The sequence below is a fragment of the Melanotaenia boesemani genome, chromosome 10, assembly GCF_017639745.1.
Source record: "Melanotaenia boesemani isolate fMelBoe1 chromosome 10, fMelBoe1.pri, whole genome shotgun sequence".
Lineage (NCBI taxonomy): Eukaryota > Metazoa > Chordata > Actinopteri > Atheriniformes > Melanotaeniidae > Melanotaenia > Melanotaenia boesemani.
The window spans coordinates 25,739,768-25,759,543 of NC_055691.1; the positions used below are offsets into that span (position 1 = coordinate 25,739,768).

The 19,776-nt window shown below is 38.3% G+C and overlaps 1 protein-coding gene across 3 annotated transcripts; it reads right to left on the bottom strand.

Moving 5' to 3' along the window:
• Positions 1-148: 148 nt before the first annotated feature.
• tbc1d2b (TBC1 domain family, member 2B) lies at positions 149-15,652 on the bottom strand. 3 transcript variants are annotated; one of them, XR_006011892.1, is made up of 15 exons: positions 15,257-15,652; positions 14,485-14,635; positions 11,076-11,250; positions 9,963-10,120; positions 9,616-9,869; positions 7,159-7,578; positions 6,958-7,068; positions 6,596-6,792; positions 5,656-6,150; positions 5,457-5,574; positions 5,050-5,235; positions 3,002-3,123; positions 1,020-2,259; positions 814-819; positions 149-760 (listed from the first exon to the last, which is right to left on the bottom strand). XR_006011892.1 is itself a non-coding variant. In XM_041997515.1 (13 exons), exons 1-13 carry the CDS (start codon positions 15,596-15,598, stop codon positions 2,064-2,066), a joined length of 2,925 nt encoding a protein of 974 aa, XP_041853449.1. In that variant the 5' UTR covers positions 15,599-15,652; the 3' UTR covers positions 149-2,063. The 3 variants fall into 3 exon arrangements, 2 of the variants coding, with proteins under 2 accessions (XP_041853449.1, XP_041853450.1); XM_041997515.1 differs by having other exon boundaries at positions 149-2,259; XM_041997516.1 differs by lacking the exon at positions 15,257-15,652 and adding an exon at positions 14,756-14,845 and having other exon boundaries at positions 149-2,259.
• Between the last annotated feature and the right edge of the window lie 4,124 nt (positions 15,653-19,776).

Sequence of the window (19,776 nt, forward strand, 5' to 3'; positions counted from 1 at the left end):
ATAGATTAGCAACGATTACAGATGTGTGTGCTGTGTAGTGTAAGTGAGAGTTTGAGGAACAGTGAAGTTACTAAAGCATGGAGTTTTTTTTTTATTTTTTAATTTTATAAAACTGCTTCTTACCTACAAATGAGGCACAGCAGATACAGTCATTCATTTTTTATTGAAGTTTAACTGGTTTTACAAAAACAGAGTGGTGTATACTTTAAGATACAAGCCTTTAATCTTTAATTACTAAATGAAGCTGATACACAAAAAAACATAAGACAGATTAACATACAAAAAAGTGAAGTGCCCTATAATATTCTAGATTCATGTTGCCTCATTTGTGCAATACACTGCTGGGAAAAGCATGAGGAAAAAGAAAAAAGATCATTTTCAACATAGCTTATTCATTGAGACAAGCAAACCGATTATAAAAAATTTAAATTCATACAAACAAATCTTAGATTGAAAAGCTGTGCATTGAGTAAACCTTGTAATCTACAGCTTGTGCCATTTGGCATCCAGGGTGGACATGAGGAAATGTTTAGAGAACCATGAGAGACCTGCTCTCATGAATAAAGTTAGCAAATTTCTACCTGTACACATCTGTTTCATTTTAAATTCACAGGTTCAGACAATAAAAGAATAAGGTGGAAAAGAGAAAAAAGGGGGGTTGATTTAGTAATCTCTGTAAACAGCCCAACACGAATGGAAAAAAGAAAGCTGTAAACAATACTTCAGTACATAAAAGGAGGGTCTTAGTGAGAAAAACTTGCTCGACAATCTCATGTACAACCTCATTAATCCAAGTTTTCACAGGACGCTAACTAAAACCTCAGCACACTCATTTCTAAACTGCTGTGTTGGGTTATCAACTTACCCATACTGGTTAGGAATTAAAATAAGGTTCTGTAAGTATCTGAGTGTGCACCAAAAGGTCCGATTTAACTGAGTGTGGTTCATTTTTGTGAAACACTTCCCACATCATAATAAAATTTTGTTGAATGACTATATAGCCATTTCTGATCAGCTACCGTCACACTATGTGCAGGGTACCTCTAAATGCCTCACCACTGCTATACTGCCACCATGAGGACAAAAGATGCAAATACATCAGCAGTTTTCGTTTGGACGATCCCAGCTTTTAACAATCCATGTGAGCATTCAGAAATCCCAATAAAGTAACACAATTAAAACCGCTGCTCCAATACAGGGCAGTTCAAGCCCAATGCAAAGACATCATAAGATCATAGAAGATTCACGCTTAATCAATCAATTTATAGGAAGGCGTTCACTGATATGCTGGTTTCAAGTTTAAGGTGGTACATGATCTGAGTCTGAATATAAATGCAAAACAGCAAGAATCTTTGGAAAAATCTAAATGATTAAATGGTTCTTCAAATTATTTGTATCAATCACAAAACCAATAAGGCAACACTGGCTCACAGAATTAGCCTGATTATTAAATCTTGGTTTGATAATGAGAATTAAATACTGAGAATTTCAAATAAAAAAATTCATGTAAAAATGCAGATTTTTCTTGCTGTTCATCCAATTCAGAACACATGGTAAGATGTAGTTTTTGATCCATCCTCTATAATTAGTAATATTCATGTTTGAAGGCAGGGAGTTGAAGAAATATTTCAATTTCAGCATCAACGATTCAAGTGCATCTGATGTTGACTGGACATTTGAAAAAGATAAGAAATGAAGTAAGAAAAGAATAAAAAAATGTAGGATGTATTTTAAAAAAACTGAAATCTGGAAACAAATAAACAAAACATTTCCTTCATCAGGTACTAAAATCACAAACTATGAAAAGGTCACAGCCACATGTTTGAAAATACTGATTGGGGCAGCAAGTGTGAAGCTTTGCATTGAAGAGAAGTGACATAAACATAAGACATACAGCAAAAATAACAAACAAACAAAAAAAAAAAACAAAAGTAGAAAAAATGGCAGGAATGCTGATGCAATGTTTTGGTCCTTTGCTTTGATTTGACTCAGTTTATTGTTCCAAGAAGCAGAGACCAACTTCAGCATCTGAATGAGGACCTGAAAATATCCCTTGCTCCAGGTTAGTTGTCCTCCTCATCATCACTGAGGAAGCTCCGTCTATCCTGAGTCGTCTCCCTCTCCCTGAGGAAGGTCTGTCTGATGGCCTCCAGCTCTGTCAGCTCCAGACGGACTTTCTCCAGGTGAAAGGAGCGCCGGTTCTGGATCTGTCTCATGGGGAATGGGTTCATGTCCACAAAAGCGATGTTCATCAACTTCCTGGAAAGCAAAAAAAACAAACAAAAAACATACAAGAAGATCTATTATATTCTTGTTTCTGTACAAACTCAGTTAACTGGATTTAGTTTCTTATTAATATATTGGTCTGAAGGTAAGGGTTTGGGCTGAGCCATGAGTAGGATGTTATGAAATGTATCAACAGTTAAAGGACTTCCACCCACCTGTTCAACAACATTTTACAGGCTGGTGTTTTTCACATCATACAGTACCCTGACGAAGAATCCTCTTAGAGAAAATTAATGATCTATTTGAATGTTTAACTATTACTGCATCACCATCGGATGAAAAGGTAAATGCTCGCTATTCTTGATGTTGAGATGAGATACTGTAATACATTCTTGAATAGTGACTGATAAAGTACTTGCAAAACTACTGATAGACACATCAGTTTACTATTCGCCTTTAGTTTTTCTTAAAATACAACACATTTTAGGGTAAAGGTGTAGCTGTACTTAAAATCAGTCTAAAACAAGGTGCTGCATTTTGTGTAATTATTGAAAATGGTGGCTGAGTTAAGTTGTCCTTGAACTCATCGTTATATTTCATAACACTCCAGATGGCTTGTTATCTTTTTTTTTTTTTATTCGTTGGCCACACAAAGAGGAGATCTTTTTGGGTATTTCAGGATTATCGATTCTTCCCTAGTGATTCGGACACACTGTTTTTGGAACATTAATTTAAACGTGGCTGCAAAGACCAACACAGTACATGCAGTGTGTACCTTGAATCCAGGATGGTCCGTGTGAAGTATCTAAGATATTTGAAGATGGCTGTGGAGTCCTGCAACTTCAAAAACTCGTCTTCTTTGTACTTGAAGAGGGCGAGAGCAAACCGAAATATGATCTGTGGAAAAGAAATAATCAGAGCTGTAAAATCCACCTTATGATGCTCCCCGTCTGACAGAAACCGTGATATTCTTCTGAGCTTATTTAGTTTATAAGCATGTTTTGCAAAGTCTGGTCCCCATTTACTTGTGTTGAGGCAAAAACTGTTTACTGAGCTTATTTAAAAAAAGGTCCCTCACAGTGTAGAAGCCACACAGAACTATCATATCTATTTATATCCTACAGAGGTTCAGTCTTCTAAGTCACTTTTTTAATTCTCTGGCCCCTAAAGTTACTGTTGTGGGGATTGCCAGTAGTCATTTCCTGTTGTTCTCATAACAACACAGCTAAACATCAGTTACTGCAACTTTAATGTTGTTTACCCTTTGGCTAATGCTGAACCAGTTATTCCTCATTTGCACTGTGTTGTATTGGGAGAAAATCTCAGAGAATGTAGAGGCTTATAAAGTGAACGAGTGCAAATGGGATTCTTACTGCTGCTGAAACAGGGTCTATAATAATGGCTGAGCAAGATCTTCAGGCTCAAGTTTAAGTAAAACTACAGAACAAATTGGAAAAAGCCCCTCATATCACCTTAAAACCCGGAATTAACTAAAATCATTTAGGTCTTTAGCTGGTTCACACACTGACCACACACAGAAACACAAATTTAAATCTAATCTCAATACACGACTTGATTGTTTCAATGGCTTAAGCTATGTTTGACAAGTAATCCATGACTTTAAAATAGAAATTTGTGAGTCTGCAGCCCATAAATTCACATTTATGAGGAAAAAAAAAAAAATCGCTTAGCAGTGGGACACTAAAAGTAAGTGACTAAAGTTTTTTTAGTAGGAATAACTACTTAAAATTCACTGTTAATAACACAATTTTCTATAAAGGGGGAATAAGTGGAAATTCATCATTTCTAGGAAGGAATTAAAAAAATGGCTGAAGAGCTAGAGGTGTAATTTCATCTGGAGTATAGCAAGTGGATAACACTGCGAGTATCTTTTAACTCAACTTGCTTTTAATCATTTCAATTTAATCTATGATTTATTGTTATTTTTGCTTTTTGTTGCTGCCTTTTACTGCATTTTAATGCCTTCTTTGCACCATCAGTAATGCTCTTAATGTTTTATGTAAAGCACTTCGAACTTCTACATGAAATGAGCTATACAAATAAATCTGCCTCTTCTCCTGGACAGTAAGTAACAACAGAATAGTTATAAGTTACTTTGACATGTTCCACAAATTGATATTGTTTTGCTCATTGTGTTTTGCAGTTTGCAAATTCCTCGTCAGACGAGGCAGGTTGGAGGACGGGGAAAGAGGTAGAAGAAGGTGTGGAGCATGACGCACTGGTTTGGTCTACAGGCAGTGCACAACAGCAAACCTTGCGGTGAAACGATTTAGCTTTTTTCCTCTTTAATTCAGGAGTTTTAATTTGTGCGTTCCAGCCTCGCTTCAGAGTTGTAATGTTCACGAATATTTTCAGTGTTACTAGGTGTAGAAATCAAGCTTTGTGGCCCTGTAAAATTTATTGGTATAAAAATCTGAAGTTTGCTTTGGTGTAAAAAAATTTAAATTTTGTGGAAGAAACTGAAGTAACACAAAGATAAAAAGCAGAAGTGTCACTGTCAACATCTGTCACAGTTATCACACCGAGTGTTACACCACGAACCTGGTTTAAAAGTGGCAACCTAATAAGTCACACTGTCCAATCAGGAAGCAGATGGCTCTGTCGTCTGCATCTCCAGTGATAAAGATTTTTTAAGTCTTTGTGGAAATTAACAATCCATTTATTTCCTTTGCAAATTCAATAAACAAGACTAAAAGTCTACGTGGCTCAAATCTGAATCCATAAAATTATCTTTATGCCATTTCTCCAAAGCTTTCTGGATCTATCCAAGCTAACTACAGCTTTAAATTCTGAGTTTCTTACCTTTGGTCCCTCAAACAGGAAGGCATCCCAAATCTTAAAGAGGATGTCGCTCACCACACTGTCCACAAACACCACCAAGAACCAGTTAAATGTGATGAGAGAGAAATCGACCTTGTGCTGCTCAAAGTGGGCATGAAGGCGTGGCAGCTTCTCGCTCATCAGGTCCCTGAAAACACGCTGGTCAACCTGCAGAGCAAGCAATAAAATATTGACATTTTTATGGGAACTGAGTCTGCTATTCTAACAGCAGGTCAAATCCAGAAGTGATAAAGAGAGAAAACAGTGCAGATCATTGGGTTGCATTCCTGTGGCTGTAGGTCATGAGCTGCAGCCTTTGTCATATGAATGTGACATCACTGACAGCAGAGAGCAGGCAGCTTTCCCCTTTGTCTCTTTATGTTATTTACCTGAGAGCCAAGCAGAGTCTTGGTATAATAGTCTCTTGGCATGAAGACCTCCACTATGGCTGTTAGTGCCCAAAAGGCATCCTCTTGTTCTAAATAGAGCAAGGCGATCGCTGCTAGTCTGAAAAATTGACATACAATAAATAGTCATAGTTACAAGGCACAAAAGAGAGAATATGGGAAACTACAACTCCTCCAGTACCTGTTTAGTCCCTGGCAGTAGCCAATATCTGGATTCCTCCAGGAAAAAGCCAGTAGGACGTTCCTGAGTTTCTGCACACCTCCAGCACCGGGGGAGGCGTAGTGCTTGTTGTTGGGTAAAGTACGCAGCAGGTCCAGCTCAATCTGCTTCGAAGCCGGGTTGGGCTTTTCCAGAGCCACATTAAGTAAGGTCTCATAATAATCTGGTGCCAAGTGGTCCCGAAACTTTTTAACATGGAAGGAAATGCATGAGTGCCACACCTTGGAGCGGTGCTCGTGGGGAACACCACAGCGAATCAGAGCCTTGAGCTCAGGGCAACGAACCAGGTCTCTGTTCATAGTGCTGGCCAGAAAGTTCTCCCACTTGACCCCGATGGACACCTCCTGGTCTGTCATGGAAAGGGACTTTAGCTCCAACGCTCTCACCTTTGCAATCAGCCTCTCCTCCTCTTCTTCCTCCTCAGGCACCGTCTTGAAGCCATAGATATCATACTCGCTAAGAAAAAAACATCAGGAGAAATCCTTTTCAATCAGCAACAGTAACTTGATCCAAGGATGTGCTGAAAGCTGGTGACGTATTTTTATTCTTTCAAAGTTACTTTGAACTTTACCAAATATCTAATAATATATCTGAGCTGAGACGAGTCTGAACTTGCTCAACAGTTAAAGCAAATAGTGACAGAAAGACCAAGTAGCAGACCAAGTTTTTCCAGTCAAAAGCAACCGCAAGCAGTTATTAACGTAGAACAGGTCTTGTAATGTCATTGTATTTGAATCTGTCACGACTATTACTGCAACAAAGTCTCTTATCACGAACTGAATCTTCCTTCTTTTTTTATTGAATATCTTTAAATAAGCAGTGAATAAAATGTTTTGTGTTCTAAACTTTTCGGGGTTTTTTTATTATTCTGTTCCATCATCACGGCTTATTTTTTACACACCTGACGATATTTGGTTTGAAGATTTGGTGTTCGTGCTGGTCGGGGCTCTCTGCCTGTAGTGCATCCTCCAGTAGTCTGGAAATGACGTCGTGGGCAGGATTCTGGTCTGAAGAAGAACACACAGGGGTCTTCACCTCCTGAAGAAGCACTAAATACTTACTCTCCACCTGGCACAGCTTGGCCTCTAGAGCCGTACACTGAAACAAGGAAGACAGGGCGAAAGCATAGGCTGGTTTTCAGTTTTCATACTTTTAGGTTTGTGAAGCATCAGTTAAGATTAATACTAGACTTCCTCAAAAACAGACTTCCTGTTTCTATTATTAGTTTAAAAAAACTGGTAACAACTAAAGACAAAGTCATACCTTTGCTTCTAAAGCCTTTTCTCTACTCTCTGCATTTCTGCGCAACAGTGTCAGCTCCAGGATCTCTTTGTTCAGAAACATGTTTTGGGACTTGTAACCCTGAAGACTGTCCTGTAAATGACAAAAAATATTCACATCATTAATATGCTGCTTTGTCATCTTTTAAAGCTACAGACTTGCCTGAAGTGTTCGTTTTAGTACCTTGAGGATGTCCAGCTCGTGCTGCTCTTTGTGGGGTGGTGGTGAACCGGCCTCAGTCTGAGTCCCGCTCTGTTCTAAGCTCTCCTGCGACAGCTTCATGATAACTTCATCCTTAGCCTGGATGGTCTCCATCAGCATTCCCAGCTGGTCGTTCATTTCCCCCACTTTGATTTTCAGTCCCTTCAGCTCTTGCTGCAGGCTCTCCTTCTCCAGGGAGAGACGCTCCATGTGGCCACTCAAGGACTGAATCTGTTCATCCCTTTCCTGAAGCAGTGCCTCCAGCTGACTGACTTCTTCCCGGGTTAGGACTGACGTTTGAGTCAGCTCTGAAGATGCAGAGGAATCTGGAGCTGGATGGTGCACTGTGGGTCTGTCACACTGGGAGGTTCTTAGAGTCTGCTGGAGTAGTCGCACCAGCTCCTGAAGGATAAAGAACATTTTTCATCAGCACACTATTGTGCAGGGTGAAATTCATGGCTTTAAAAGTATTTGCACAGTTCCCAGGATTTCATTAACATCTCTTGGATTACAAGTATGACACTCACTCATCACTCAACCTTAATAAAGAATAGTTTTGCACCTTAATACACAGAGTTCTGTAAAAGTTTGCACCTTGCATACTTATCATAAGCAATTAAATGAGCAAGAGACATCAAAACTGACCTTTTATCAGATTACAAACAGGCTTATTTCTGCTGTGAAGCTCAACATTTGAACAGTGTATATAAAATGGTTATATTTACATGGAAAGCAAAACTCTGATATTAACCACATTTAAGACAATATTCTGAATAAAACAACAGTCAAGTAAACTGCCACGTTCTTATTGCCTAAACCCCAACAAGGAGGAAGCTACAACAGGATTAGGCCATGCGGAGAATTTGCAGCTTTTTTTTTTATAGTTGCTGCCTGCTTGACAACATATTAATCATACTATGTGCTATAACATGAATTACTGAAACATTATCCATGTACATGACTCGTTTTTTTGGATAAAGTCCTTTGTAGCCATTTAATGAAGCGCTCTGGCAATTTCCAGCATATGTAACCTTACAAGAGGGTAGTCACATTTCTTCAGTTGCAATATATGTTGATTTATATATTTATGTTAAAAAAAAGGTAAATATTACATTAGATAAAACATTAATTTGCAGCCGTTGATCACATGCAGCAGCATAGTAAATATGTGGAATTTTGTTGAAAAGACTGATGAGTCAGAAACAAAGACAGTCGCTGGGACAGACTTTGTTTAATGCATTTGGGGAACTGATAAATTACCCATTTATTGAAGCTTCACGTTGGGCATCATTAATAATATATTATAGCAGAAACATGTGGTCAGTGTACAAACAGATGGTTCATGCATTTGTATTGATGTACATGTGACTAACTTTTTGGCTAACATGTTTATAAGTTCTTGGTCATACCATCTGAAGAAAAAAAAGTTTAGTACAACCCCCCCAAAAGAAGTTGGAACACTGTTTAAAATGCCGATCTTTAGATATAAGTAGCTCTGCCCCTCTGTAATACTGATAGTAACCTCTCGCCATTTACTTTAATTAGTTGTTAAATGCTGCTCCAGTTGTTTTTTTATTTGTGCCAATTACTTTTCCAGCCTTCTGTTTCTCAGATTTCAACAAAATGAGCTAATACTGTATTTTCCATGAAATGGTAAAATGTCTCACTTTCAGCATCTGACATTTTGATGACCTATTGGAAAAATCTGGTTTAATGAAATTTGCAAATCATTGCATTCTGTTGTTAATTACAAACAGTTGTTTCTGAAAAGTTCAAAGCAAAACCTTTTATCTCTTACCCTTTAGTGAATCAAAAAAACATGAAATTAAAACCCATTTGTGAGGTTCAACTTTTAGCTTTTGTTGCATATTATTATGTTTATCAATTTATCTTGTAAAAGAAAATAACTTATTTGCTCGAAAATGACAATTCAACCCCCACAATGCTCAAAAGGTAAAACTACCCAGTGCTCTAGATCTGAGAGAGAAACACACACATGTTTCATCAGGTGGGACCAAGTCAAACTGAATGACTGCAACTCTATTAGCTGCTGTGCCCAATCAGTTTGTCTAAAAAAGGCAAAAACAGAGAACAGAGTATTATAGGAAGAACAACCACAGCTGTGACTGTTCTCAGCAGTGCTGTTCCCTCATTTCTGGCTTAGGCAAGAATAATCATTGGCTGCCTTCCTGTGTAAGTGAGCGCATCACAAAAGACTCTGTCAGTCACTCCAAGATCACAACCTGATGCTTGAGTTTAATTTGCTAAAACGAAAATACCCAGTTTTAGGAGCATTTGGTTAGATTTTCATAACAAAACATGATCCCTTCTGCAGACCACTCTTTCCCAGAGTATCATGCTTTCATGTGTTCCATAACATGAGCCACTACACCTTAAATAAAACCAAAAAAATAAAAAAAATAAGATGCAGAACTGTACCTTCTGACTGGTCAGCTCTTCTCTGAGTTGGACTTGTTCCTGTCGCATCTGGCTCAGCTCTTCCTGCTGGCTCTGAAGGCGGAGCTGCATGTCCAGAGATTTGCTGCCGTTACATTCCACCGACGGATTCTCAGAGCTGCGTGTCTCTGCGTTGCGTCCAAACCTCCCTGATCCCATCATGCCTCGGGGCACAGGTCTCCTAGGCCGCGAGGCATTGCGCCCAAAATCAAAGGTGAATGCTGACCCAAAGGAATCTGTAAGAGAAGAAAAGCTCACATGTGATCCTCAGGAGGAATGCAAGTGGTCTATTAAACTCTGACCAGAGAGGCAACGCAGAGAGGACTTACGTCTGTGTGTATATGGATGATTTTTCTGTTCAGGGAAGTCCTTGGTAGGAGCATCAACCATCTCCCAGTCCTCCGAGTTGCTGTTGTTGTTGTGGGTGTAAAACACACTGCGTCTGTTCTCACCTCCTCTGCCCTGCCGCAGATAAGACATGGAGTTCCTGAAAAGGACATGAAATCCACTCAAAACCACAAATATGACAACACTAACCCTCTGCAATTCAATAAACCATGATTGATACTGCACCTGAAGGAAAATAAAAACAATTGTAGCACAACAATCCATGAATTAATGATCCCATTTCCAAATATACATAAAAACACAGCAAATCATTTAATATTAGAAACTATATCAGGCTACTAGAGCGTCAAACAACTTACAAGATCATGAGAGAACCATGTATTATATCAGGGTTTTCATCACTGTGACTCAATAAAGTAACAACAGTAATGTGATAACTTTCTTTGAGTGATTTTCTGATGAACAGGAAGGGAGGAGCATGTTCTTTTAAGTCCTGTTAACAAAGCACAAAACCAAGAACCAGGGATGGTGAAATAATCTAAGCGGCGTCACCTCATCATCTCATCATGTGTGTCTGACAATCTACACCTGTGTAAGAGGATGGTGGTATATACAATGCTTAATACAGAAAGTCTGAAGACATCTCAGTGAAGTTTTGACTCTCCTGAATCCTGATTATTAGCTGGTCTGCAGTTTCTCAGTTTCTTCACTGAAGTGTTGGGATTTCTTTTGGAAAGATAAATTTGACAAATCAGAAAAGATTGTATGTGACACTGATTCAGCTGTGTGCTTTCCTTCTTCGCTGCCACCACATTTCTCTTATAATGATTTCCTATGTAAAACGGCACATCACCATGAGTCATCTCATTGAGACCAGACGCACAGGGGGAACTTCTAGACGGCTGCGTAGTGGACCAACTTCTGATCTATGAATGTATCCACTTCCTCTCACTGCAGTCAGTTTTCAGGAAGAACCAAAGGTATTTTCTTCCCTCAATGCAGCTCAATAATGGCACCAAGCAGACAAACTACTTGTACTTGTTTGGCAGGTTCAAACCAGCTTCAGAAAGCTTTCAATGTGGCTGTGGTCTTACCTGAGCTCTGTACCAAAGTTTTTAAGGGAGAAGTTCAGGGGGCTCGTGGACCCAGCAGAATGCCCCTTGGCAGACTGGATCCCCACCAGTCCTTCAACACCTGTGTGTTTTTCCACGGCTAAGTCGCTGCGGACCTTCTCCATGCTTTCACTTGGCTTCTCAAACAGGAAGGTATCTGAGAGACAACAAAGAGTGCATTAAAATCAGTAACTATAATAAAAACAAATAACAAAACTTCTTCGACAACAACTGTTTGGCAAAAAGAGCTCGCCTCTATTTGGTATTTGAAAGGAAATAGTCATTGCGACTGAATGAATTCCTGTGTAAAGTGAAGCAATTGTTGGGGTGACTAAGAATGCCAGCAACAGCAGAGTGGATCTCTCTGCTTCACAAAACAGCTTTCTAAATGCCTTATGGCATTTCTGAAACTAAATTATTATTTTCCAGCCTAATATAGATAGCTCAGAGAGTGAAACATTTCATAAAAAGGCCAACCTGATCTAAATTCAGGCTGCCATGTCAGATGAGAAGCCAGATGATCAGACCTTTAAACTAAAAGAAAAGCTAAATTGTTTTACTGAGCTACATTTAACTCATGTAGCACACTTTTTAAAGGCAGAATAAATCTTAATTACCTAACAGTTGCATTTCTTTTTAGGGTTTTCCCAGTCTAATGTCAGATAAGCCTTAACTACAAGGAAAGCTTACACATGCTAATCTTTGACTAAAAAGGAGAAACATAAAAACAGAGCCACAGGAAGAATTCAAGTAAAGCAGACAGCACTGAAAGTCTGGCTGATTTCACAGCTCTCACACATTTCACCACCGCTTACGAAGGTCAAGGTTTTGTAAAGAGTGAGAAAACACAGGAAACTACCAAAACAAGCGCACAGTGAACAAATAAAACCTCTTCTGTTTCCACTCTGTAGGTGGTTAAAGGTGCACGGCTAAGCAGCGAGATAAATGCATATCTAATGACAGTTTCAGAAGATTGTTGGTAAAGCTTTAAACTGGGAAATAATAGTGAAATTAGTAAAGAAAAAGATTATATAGAGACGTTTGTGTTACTAAAAAATGTGTTAGAATGAGGCACTTTTTATGCTTATATGGTGACAGCTGGAGGAACATGACAACATCAGATAAGCTGCAACTGTTGCTGTTTCATGTAGAAATTACTACAAAGTACTTTTGGTACTGTCTTCACCTTTCAGCTGCTCACACAAAAAGAGCTCAACATAACACCAAGAGCTATTTTCTCAATCTTTAAATACACTGAAGTGTGAAGCTAAAGAAAGGTGAAGAAGACAGGAAGACCTTGCATACGCATAAACACCTTATGAGTTATTTAAATTGGTAAACTTTCATGTAAAACTCATTAAGGTCTTTTGTTATAAACAGTTCCACAAGATAAAATGATCCAGCAGAGAGAAATTACTGTTATCCCATGTGCTTTCTATACTGCTTATAAGTGGGATAAAGTCAGCATCTTTTTTTTTTTCTACGTGATTATTTTAAAAGCCTCATAATGTTCTGGGTCTGGTTGGTGGCTCAGCTGAAGACAACTGGCGGCAGAGCAGCTATGTTTCATAAGATCAGCCATTCAAAAAGGTCGTTCTTGCATTAGGCTCACTATTCAAGAGTTAGACTAAACACCCCTATACCACCGCTGAGCAGCAGTGATAAGACAGGTATTTTTTGTCTTTTGAAGACAGATGTGCACAAAGAACATTTTAGACAAGAACACTATGTCAGCCGTTAGTGTGTGTGTGTGTGTATGTGTCAGGAATGGGAAGCAGGATTCACAGTTCATGTCTCTGAGCTGCAGAACAAAACAAGCAGAAGTGTCACATATGAAAAAAAAAACTAAACAAAACAACAAATAACCGTCAGCCTGAGTCTCAGCCTCTCACCAGCTGTTTGACAAAAAAAAAACAATACAAAAACCTGCATTTGAATTTAAGTTAGATTTAATCTATGTGGAACATTTTTTATACTATACTATATACATTGTTTACTTGAACTCTGAAAGTCTAACGTAAGAGAGCTTACTACAAAACAGGAATCCACATAAAAACCTGTGAAGTTTGTACTGCAGTGTGACAACACACACAGACCTAAAATGACCTTTACTCAGCAATGATAACACCCAGAATGGGAATGGTTTACAAATGCATGATATTTAAAACCAGACAATGTAGAGCCTCTTTGCATCCAGGAGAAAAGGGGAAATCCAAGGATTAGTGTGCAGATGCTGTTTGGATCTTGATAACACATAAGTCGCTCTGCTTTACAATCAATCAACCGAGGTGCTTCTACGGTGAATTATGCCTTAACAGTTTACATTCAGAATAAAGTCCAAGATTTCTGGTGTTGATAGATTCCTTCTGGCTGGGACGATTGGGAACACATGACAGATGAGAAGGCATTGTGCATGACATTAGCATCAGTTTGTTCCCTTTCTCAGTAACCAATGACAGTCATTATGTACCATCAAATGAAAGTAAATCTAATCAAAATATTTAACTGAAAGCAAGATTGTTGCATGTCTCCGCTGAGATTTTGCTAAAATCTCCTAGTCTTTGAGTTCCCCGTACTCACTGTGGTCTTTAGTTCCCTTTACAGATTCTCACAGAGATGGGGCCTGCCTGCACCGCTCTGATGTGCTGATACTGTTTTCCTCTATAACCATAGTACTTTTTTCAAAAGATACAGTTAACTTGGAAAGGTTTTCTGGCCCACTCCCTGACAAGCACCTCAAAATGATGAAAGGAAGCAAAAAATCTAAACAATCTCATTTTTGTTTAATCTGATGAGACAGAATCGTGCATGGCAGAGACCAGCTTGTAGACCAGGAGAGCTTGGATTTTATCATAGTAGCCTTTTAAATCTTCTCTGCTTCTCCAGGTACCATTCATACCAGCACAAGGGTCACGCTGGGCTTCCAACAATGCTCTCTGAGGTATTTCAAAATGCTTCTACAGATAAAAAATAATCAATGTTTACATTTCTTGTGAGCAGCCATTCACAATACTGGGTTATTTTTTTTATTTACAACCAGAAGAAACTTACTAGTCATATATAAAATCCCAATAACCTTGGAGTGCTTATGAGCCTTGAAAACATACCTAGATTTGGCCTCTGAATGTTTTAAAGCAAAAGAAAGCCCTGCACTCTCCTCTTTCTTTCTCCTTGTGTTGATTCCCTGTTTATCAGACACCATGACTCCTACATACTTTTTCCAGAGGATCATGGGAAATCTGCAACAAATTGAGTCTGACTCATTTGTTTGTAGCACTTGTGTAATGAGTTTACATTGAGTTGGTGCATGGGAATGATGAGACAGAGCAATGAAGATGAGAGTCCAACATGAATATTAGATGAGTGTGTATGTTTGAGTGTATCTGCCTACCAGTATCTTTGCCAACGAGGCCGGTGGGAGGATACAGCACCATCGGGGAGCTCCAGCTATCTCGCTGCCCGGTACCTCGTGTGTTACTGTAATCCCACCGTTTCTGCTGCAACTGCTGCAGCCAGTAATGCATCACTTGCTTACTAGGGGCCTAAAACACACAAATGCACACACAAAGTTATGCACCTGGATGGAACAAAATAAGAACGTCGTCTTTCAAAAGGTTCAGTTCTTAGGAATTTATCCAACAGCTCTATAAAAAGCAGGTTACTATTCAGATCAGTCATGTGAAGAAGCACAGACGCTTGGTTTCAGTCTCAGTTTCAGCCTCTGGCCATACAAGCTGTTTGGCTTTAACCAGTCACACCATCTGCTGAAAAGCATGTAGACTTCAGTAAAAGCCAAGCCACCTGTTTCAGTTAGTCATGTGACAGCAGAGAAGAGCAGGAGAGCATCACATGAGATGCTGTGACCCACGGACATAAACAATGGACTGACAGCAGCCTTAGTTGCAATCAGCTGGATAACACACTGATTAGGCTAATGTTTAACAAACACACCATACTGATTTTTTATTTTAATTTAATTTAAATAAACAACCAAATTCCTGTCTTCAGAAATGGCTGGGTGGCTGCACAAAAGCAAAAGTGAAGGAGAAAAAAGGGTGTGTCTGCTGCCTTTACAGAATAAGAAAGGAAGTAGCAATTGACAGCAAAAAATATAGGATCGGCTGGGTTTCAGTGCTGTCATACACATGCTGAAAAGTTTCTACCTTTAAGAGGAACTCCTTCCCGGTTGTGCGGATCTCAAAGTGCCCCTCTTCCCCCTCCACGTCGTAGCTGAAACACGCATCGCCTATTTCAATGTATCCGAGTGGCAATGCATCTTGAGGAGTCTTAAAATAATACAAGTAACATTTCCTGGGATCGTACACGAACCACCTCAGCTTGTAGCCCCTGAGAGGCCCCTTGCCGGAGAGTTTGTTTAAGTATCCGCACAGCTTGGAGGCCTGCTCCTTCGCTTCCTCGACCTCAGCCACGTCCACAGACTTGAAGGCCACAAGCCGCGGGGCTGTGCATGAGTTTGCTTCGCTGCCATCCTCCTCTTCGTGCATCTTTCTTCGAACTTTCTTCTTCCTACAGCGCAACGGATGCCAACTCCTGTTTCCATCCGCATGACTGCCTACCTCCTGGACAGAGGCATGATGGGAGATGTAGTCAGATGTGACGTGTTTTTTTTTTTTTTGTTTTTTTTTTATCGAGGTGTGACCAAGTTGTGCCGCTGGGTGGCGGTGTTAGAAAAGATGAGGAACATAAGCTAGATTATCAAGAGGGACGAGAAGTAATAGTCTTGCAACAATTGTTTGCTTTGTTTTAAGCACCAAACTATGCTGGAGAAAAATAAATACAGATGAAAGACAGTTTAAGCAGAACGGATAATATCTTACACCTAAAATTTGGCTGGGTAAATCCATTTGAGGGCCCATGGGGCTCCTGACTGTCACCCACACTAACAATGACCATCAAAATGTTGCCCCTGTTATTTCACCACGAGTTTGTTGATGACCATTTGGAAACCTTGACCTTTGCCATTTTTGTTTTAGAAGAGCTGTTTCAGGATCTCAATTCAAAACCATTTCTTTTTCTAAACTTATTTTAAAGTTTGTTTGTTTTTTTTTTTTTTTTGTTTTTTTTTGCATTTTGTTGATCGTTTCTCTCCTTTCATAATAAAAACTGGTAATGTGTCATTGGAAAGCCAGATTAGTCACATTTACAACAACATATAACTTGTAAAATTGTGCTTCTGTGTAATGAGCAGCACAGCTAAAGATGTGGTTAGTGCCCCAATAACCCTGCAAAAACCCCCTGCAAGATTCTCTTTTTGTTATTCACTCTTGTTTTGAGATTTAAGTGCTGGCAGGTACAGTCATAGCTGTATGACTAGCACGTGACTGCCACCTAATTGATAAATAAATTGGAATGACATTCAGGAGCCAGCGGCGATCCCAAAAATCCAGAATCTGGGACCTAACTTGCTATTGCATTTTAGCTAACATTGTCTCTTCAAAATCTACACATTGCTCAAATAAATACACAGCACACACAGTTCACTATGTGTATGACAAGCAGAAGCTAAAAGAAATAAAGTATAGTGTAAATTTGTATAACAAGCATTGAGCATATCTGCTAACTGTAGCAAACTAATGGTTACCAACTGTCATACTGATCAGCAAAATAATAATCTCCCTTGAAAAAACAAAGTTGAGAAAAAAAGTTAATGAACTGTGCTAAAATTACTTTTAAAGCACATTAACAGTGAAATCATTAATAGAATTTACATTAGAAAGGAAAAAAGAAGATTCAACATTAGAATACTTTGAAGACCAGTTTTAAAAAAAGAAGCCATGATCAATATTAACTATACACTATTTAAATGTTTTAAACAAATCAAAGCAAAACTATTTAAATATTCACAAATGAAAGAGGTGGTTTGAGGTTGAACTTGATCAAATTTTCCTTACTGAGTAAAATGAGCCTGAAGTAAGTGCATGATTACAGCTGCCTAAATCCTGTTTAGTATTTTACTTTGGTAACTCTGTCATTGTGATTGTAAGTCTTTCTTTTGTCAGGATAGTAGATCTGTTATTGCAAATGATTGTTAAGGTGACTTTGTTAGAAATAGACTCTTTGAGACCATTCCACCCTCTTGTTTAAGCTACAGTCTAGTCTATAAACACAGTTATGAACACAACTCAAAGTCATTCATGAAAATGCCTTCTTATCTGTTTCCTCCAAACAGCTGGTCACTCCCACATGAAATTAAAGAAATGGAAAATTAACTGGAAAATACTAAATTGTTCTCAATAAGAATATCCAAGGGTAAATTGTAGTGTGTAAATTATAGCCTGGTATTTAACTCAGTCTTCTTCTAAACATATTTCTGTTGTAGGCTTAATTTCCACTTAAGTTTTTTGTTTTTCTTTTTTTTTTTTGGGTGGTGTCAAAATAAAGTTTCAGAAATTAATTTGATTAACTACATTACCATGATCATTATGTGAGAAATTCATGGTTTGTCAATAGTCTAATGGAATTTGTTGAACTTGTGCATGGGCTTGACTTTTCAGAATCGGTGACAACATCCCTCTTTAATTCAGTGTATGGTTGTATTTCTATCTATTTGTTTATTTATTTATTTGTTTATTATTTGTTTTCATTAAATCCAAAAACAGACTTTAGGTGTTTGTTTAAGTATATTAAAAAATGGAAGAGAGAAAACTATACTTTAAGCATCAAAAGTTGGGAGAAGAATGAATCATTTCCAGATCACGTCATTGTCATACTGATCAATGCATTCACATTTATTATTAACTTCAGATGGATTATAAGAGCTTGAATCTAACTTTTTTAAATTCATATATATATATATATATATATATATATATATATATATATTATGATTTATATATATAAAATGTGCTCACGTTATGTGCATATTTGGTTGTATTAAGTGCTAGTAGTTATATCTGTAACTGCATTTTTGAAAATTGTTTAGAAATATACATAAAGTGAGGCCAGTGTTAACTTACAACAAGGGTCATTATGACATTTTCATTTTAGTCAAAACTGCTCATTATGGCTTCTCGAAGCCCAAAAACTCAGGACAACCATCTGCTTTGCTTAAGTTGTAACCAAACTGTCACACCCTCACCTGGTCCAGCCAGGCACCACAGCCTCCACATCCCCTGAACATCCACACCTGTTCCTCATCATCTCAGCCTGCCACATTCACTTCAGTCCTGCCCTTTAGCCAATCACTCCTCAGATCCCTAACCAGTCACACTTGTTTCCCATTTGCTCACCAGCCCTTATATACCCCAGCACCACATTCACTCCCTGTCAGACCTTGATGTTTATCCCTGCATGGACCAAGCTCCTCTCCTTTTGTTGCCCTGTGGCTCTTCAGCCAGCCTTCCTGCTGCCTGCGTTCGTAAGATGACCCTCATTCTCCTTGTAAATAAAGTTCTGTTAACTTACCTTTGTCTCCGAGGGATCTATCCGTTTCTTCAGGATATTCTTCAGGATAGAAAAATCTCTAAAATTCACCAGTGCTAAAATGGCTAGTGTTCATTTTAAACATAAGCCTTTATTATTTTGTATTTAAGGTAACAGTACTGGTATGTAGGGTTATGCTTACTGGAAAGCTGGAAAACCAAAAATGCTGTTGAAAGGAATGCCATTTCCTATAATGAATGGTGCAAGGAAATGATTATTACTGAACAGATCACCTTTAAGATGTTCAATTAAACAAGAGTCCTTTTGGAAAAATATTTTATATTGGAAAATAATGTTGGGGTTTCTTTAGTAAATATGTTGCTATGAACTTTGAGATAAATTTTTTAAAACTTTCCTTTTTTTCTGTGGGAAAACACCTGTGAAACAGAACTAAGATTGTAAACATAATACAGTTACTAATGTATTTGACATGTGTTCCTGTTACTTTTTTTTTTTTTTTTTTCCCTTCTTTGGATTTTTTTATTTTTGTATATTTCTCACTGGGTGTTTACTGAAAATGTATTAAAAGATTCTTTTAAAAAAAAAAACTGAAAGTATGAGTAGATGTTCTGATATAATGGTTTAGATGTTTGCATAAAACCACAACATGCACGCTTTAAATCTGCTTGGGTACATTTTCTGTATGTCATACTCACCTACTATATGTCCCACACTTCTACGAGGCACCTGCACTGTCATCCTACCCACTAGGAAAGGAAGAATGGAAGAAGGAAGGAAATGCTAAATACAAGTATTACACCTAAGAAATGATTTACAATATGTATTATATGTATATAAAGTTTGTCAAACTTGTGATACACTGTCCAATAAAGCATCTTTAAACCGGAATAATCATATTCTGCATGGGTTTCGTGCTTTTGGTTCATAGTGTGACTCATTCAGTAAAACTGAGACAGGAGAACAAAAGTCACCAGAGTTTACCTGATAAAAATGTTCCTACTGAGCTTGAATCTCCCTCTGGAGGATTAATGGTTGCAGATCTGCTGTGTGTGGGCTCCATACAGTGAATAAACAGTATATGACTAGTTAAATGCCGGGAAGCACTCCTCCAGATTATTTTCCCTGTTGAAACTAGAGCCACAGTCATAGTTACAGTATTTCTAAGTCATGTGAACTAAAACCACCCAGGACTGAAGCAGCACACATTCCCACAAACCCAAAAAATAAGTTATTTTGTAGAGAAGTAGTGTTACTGACATTTAATTTTTGAAAATGATAA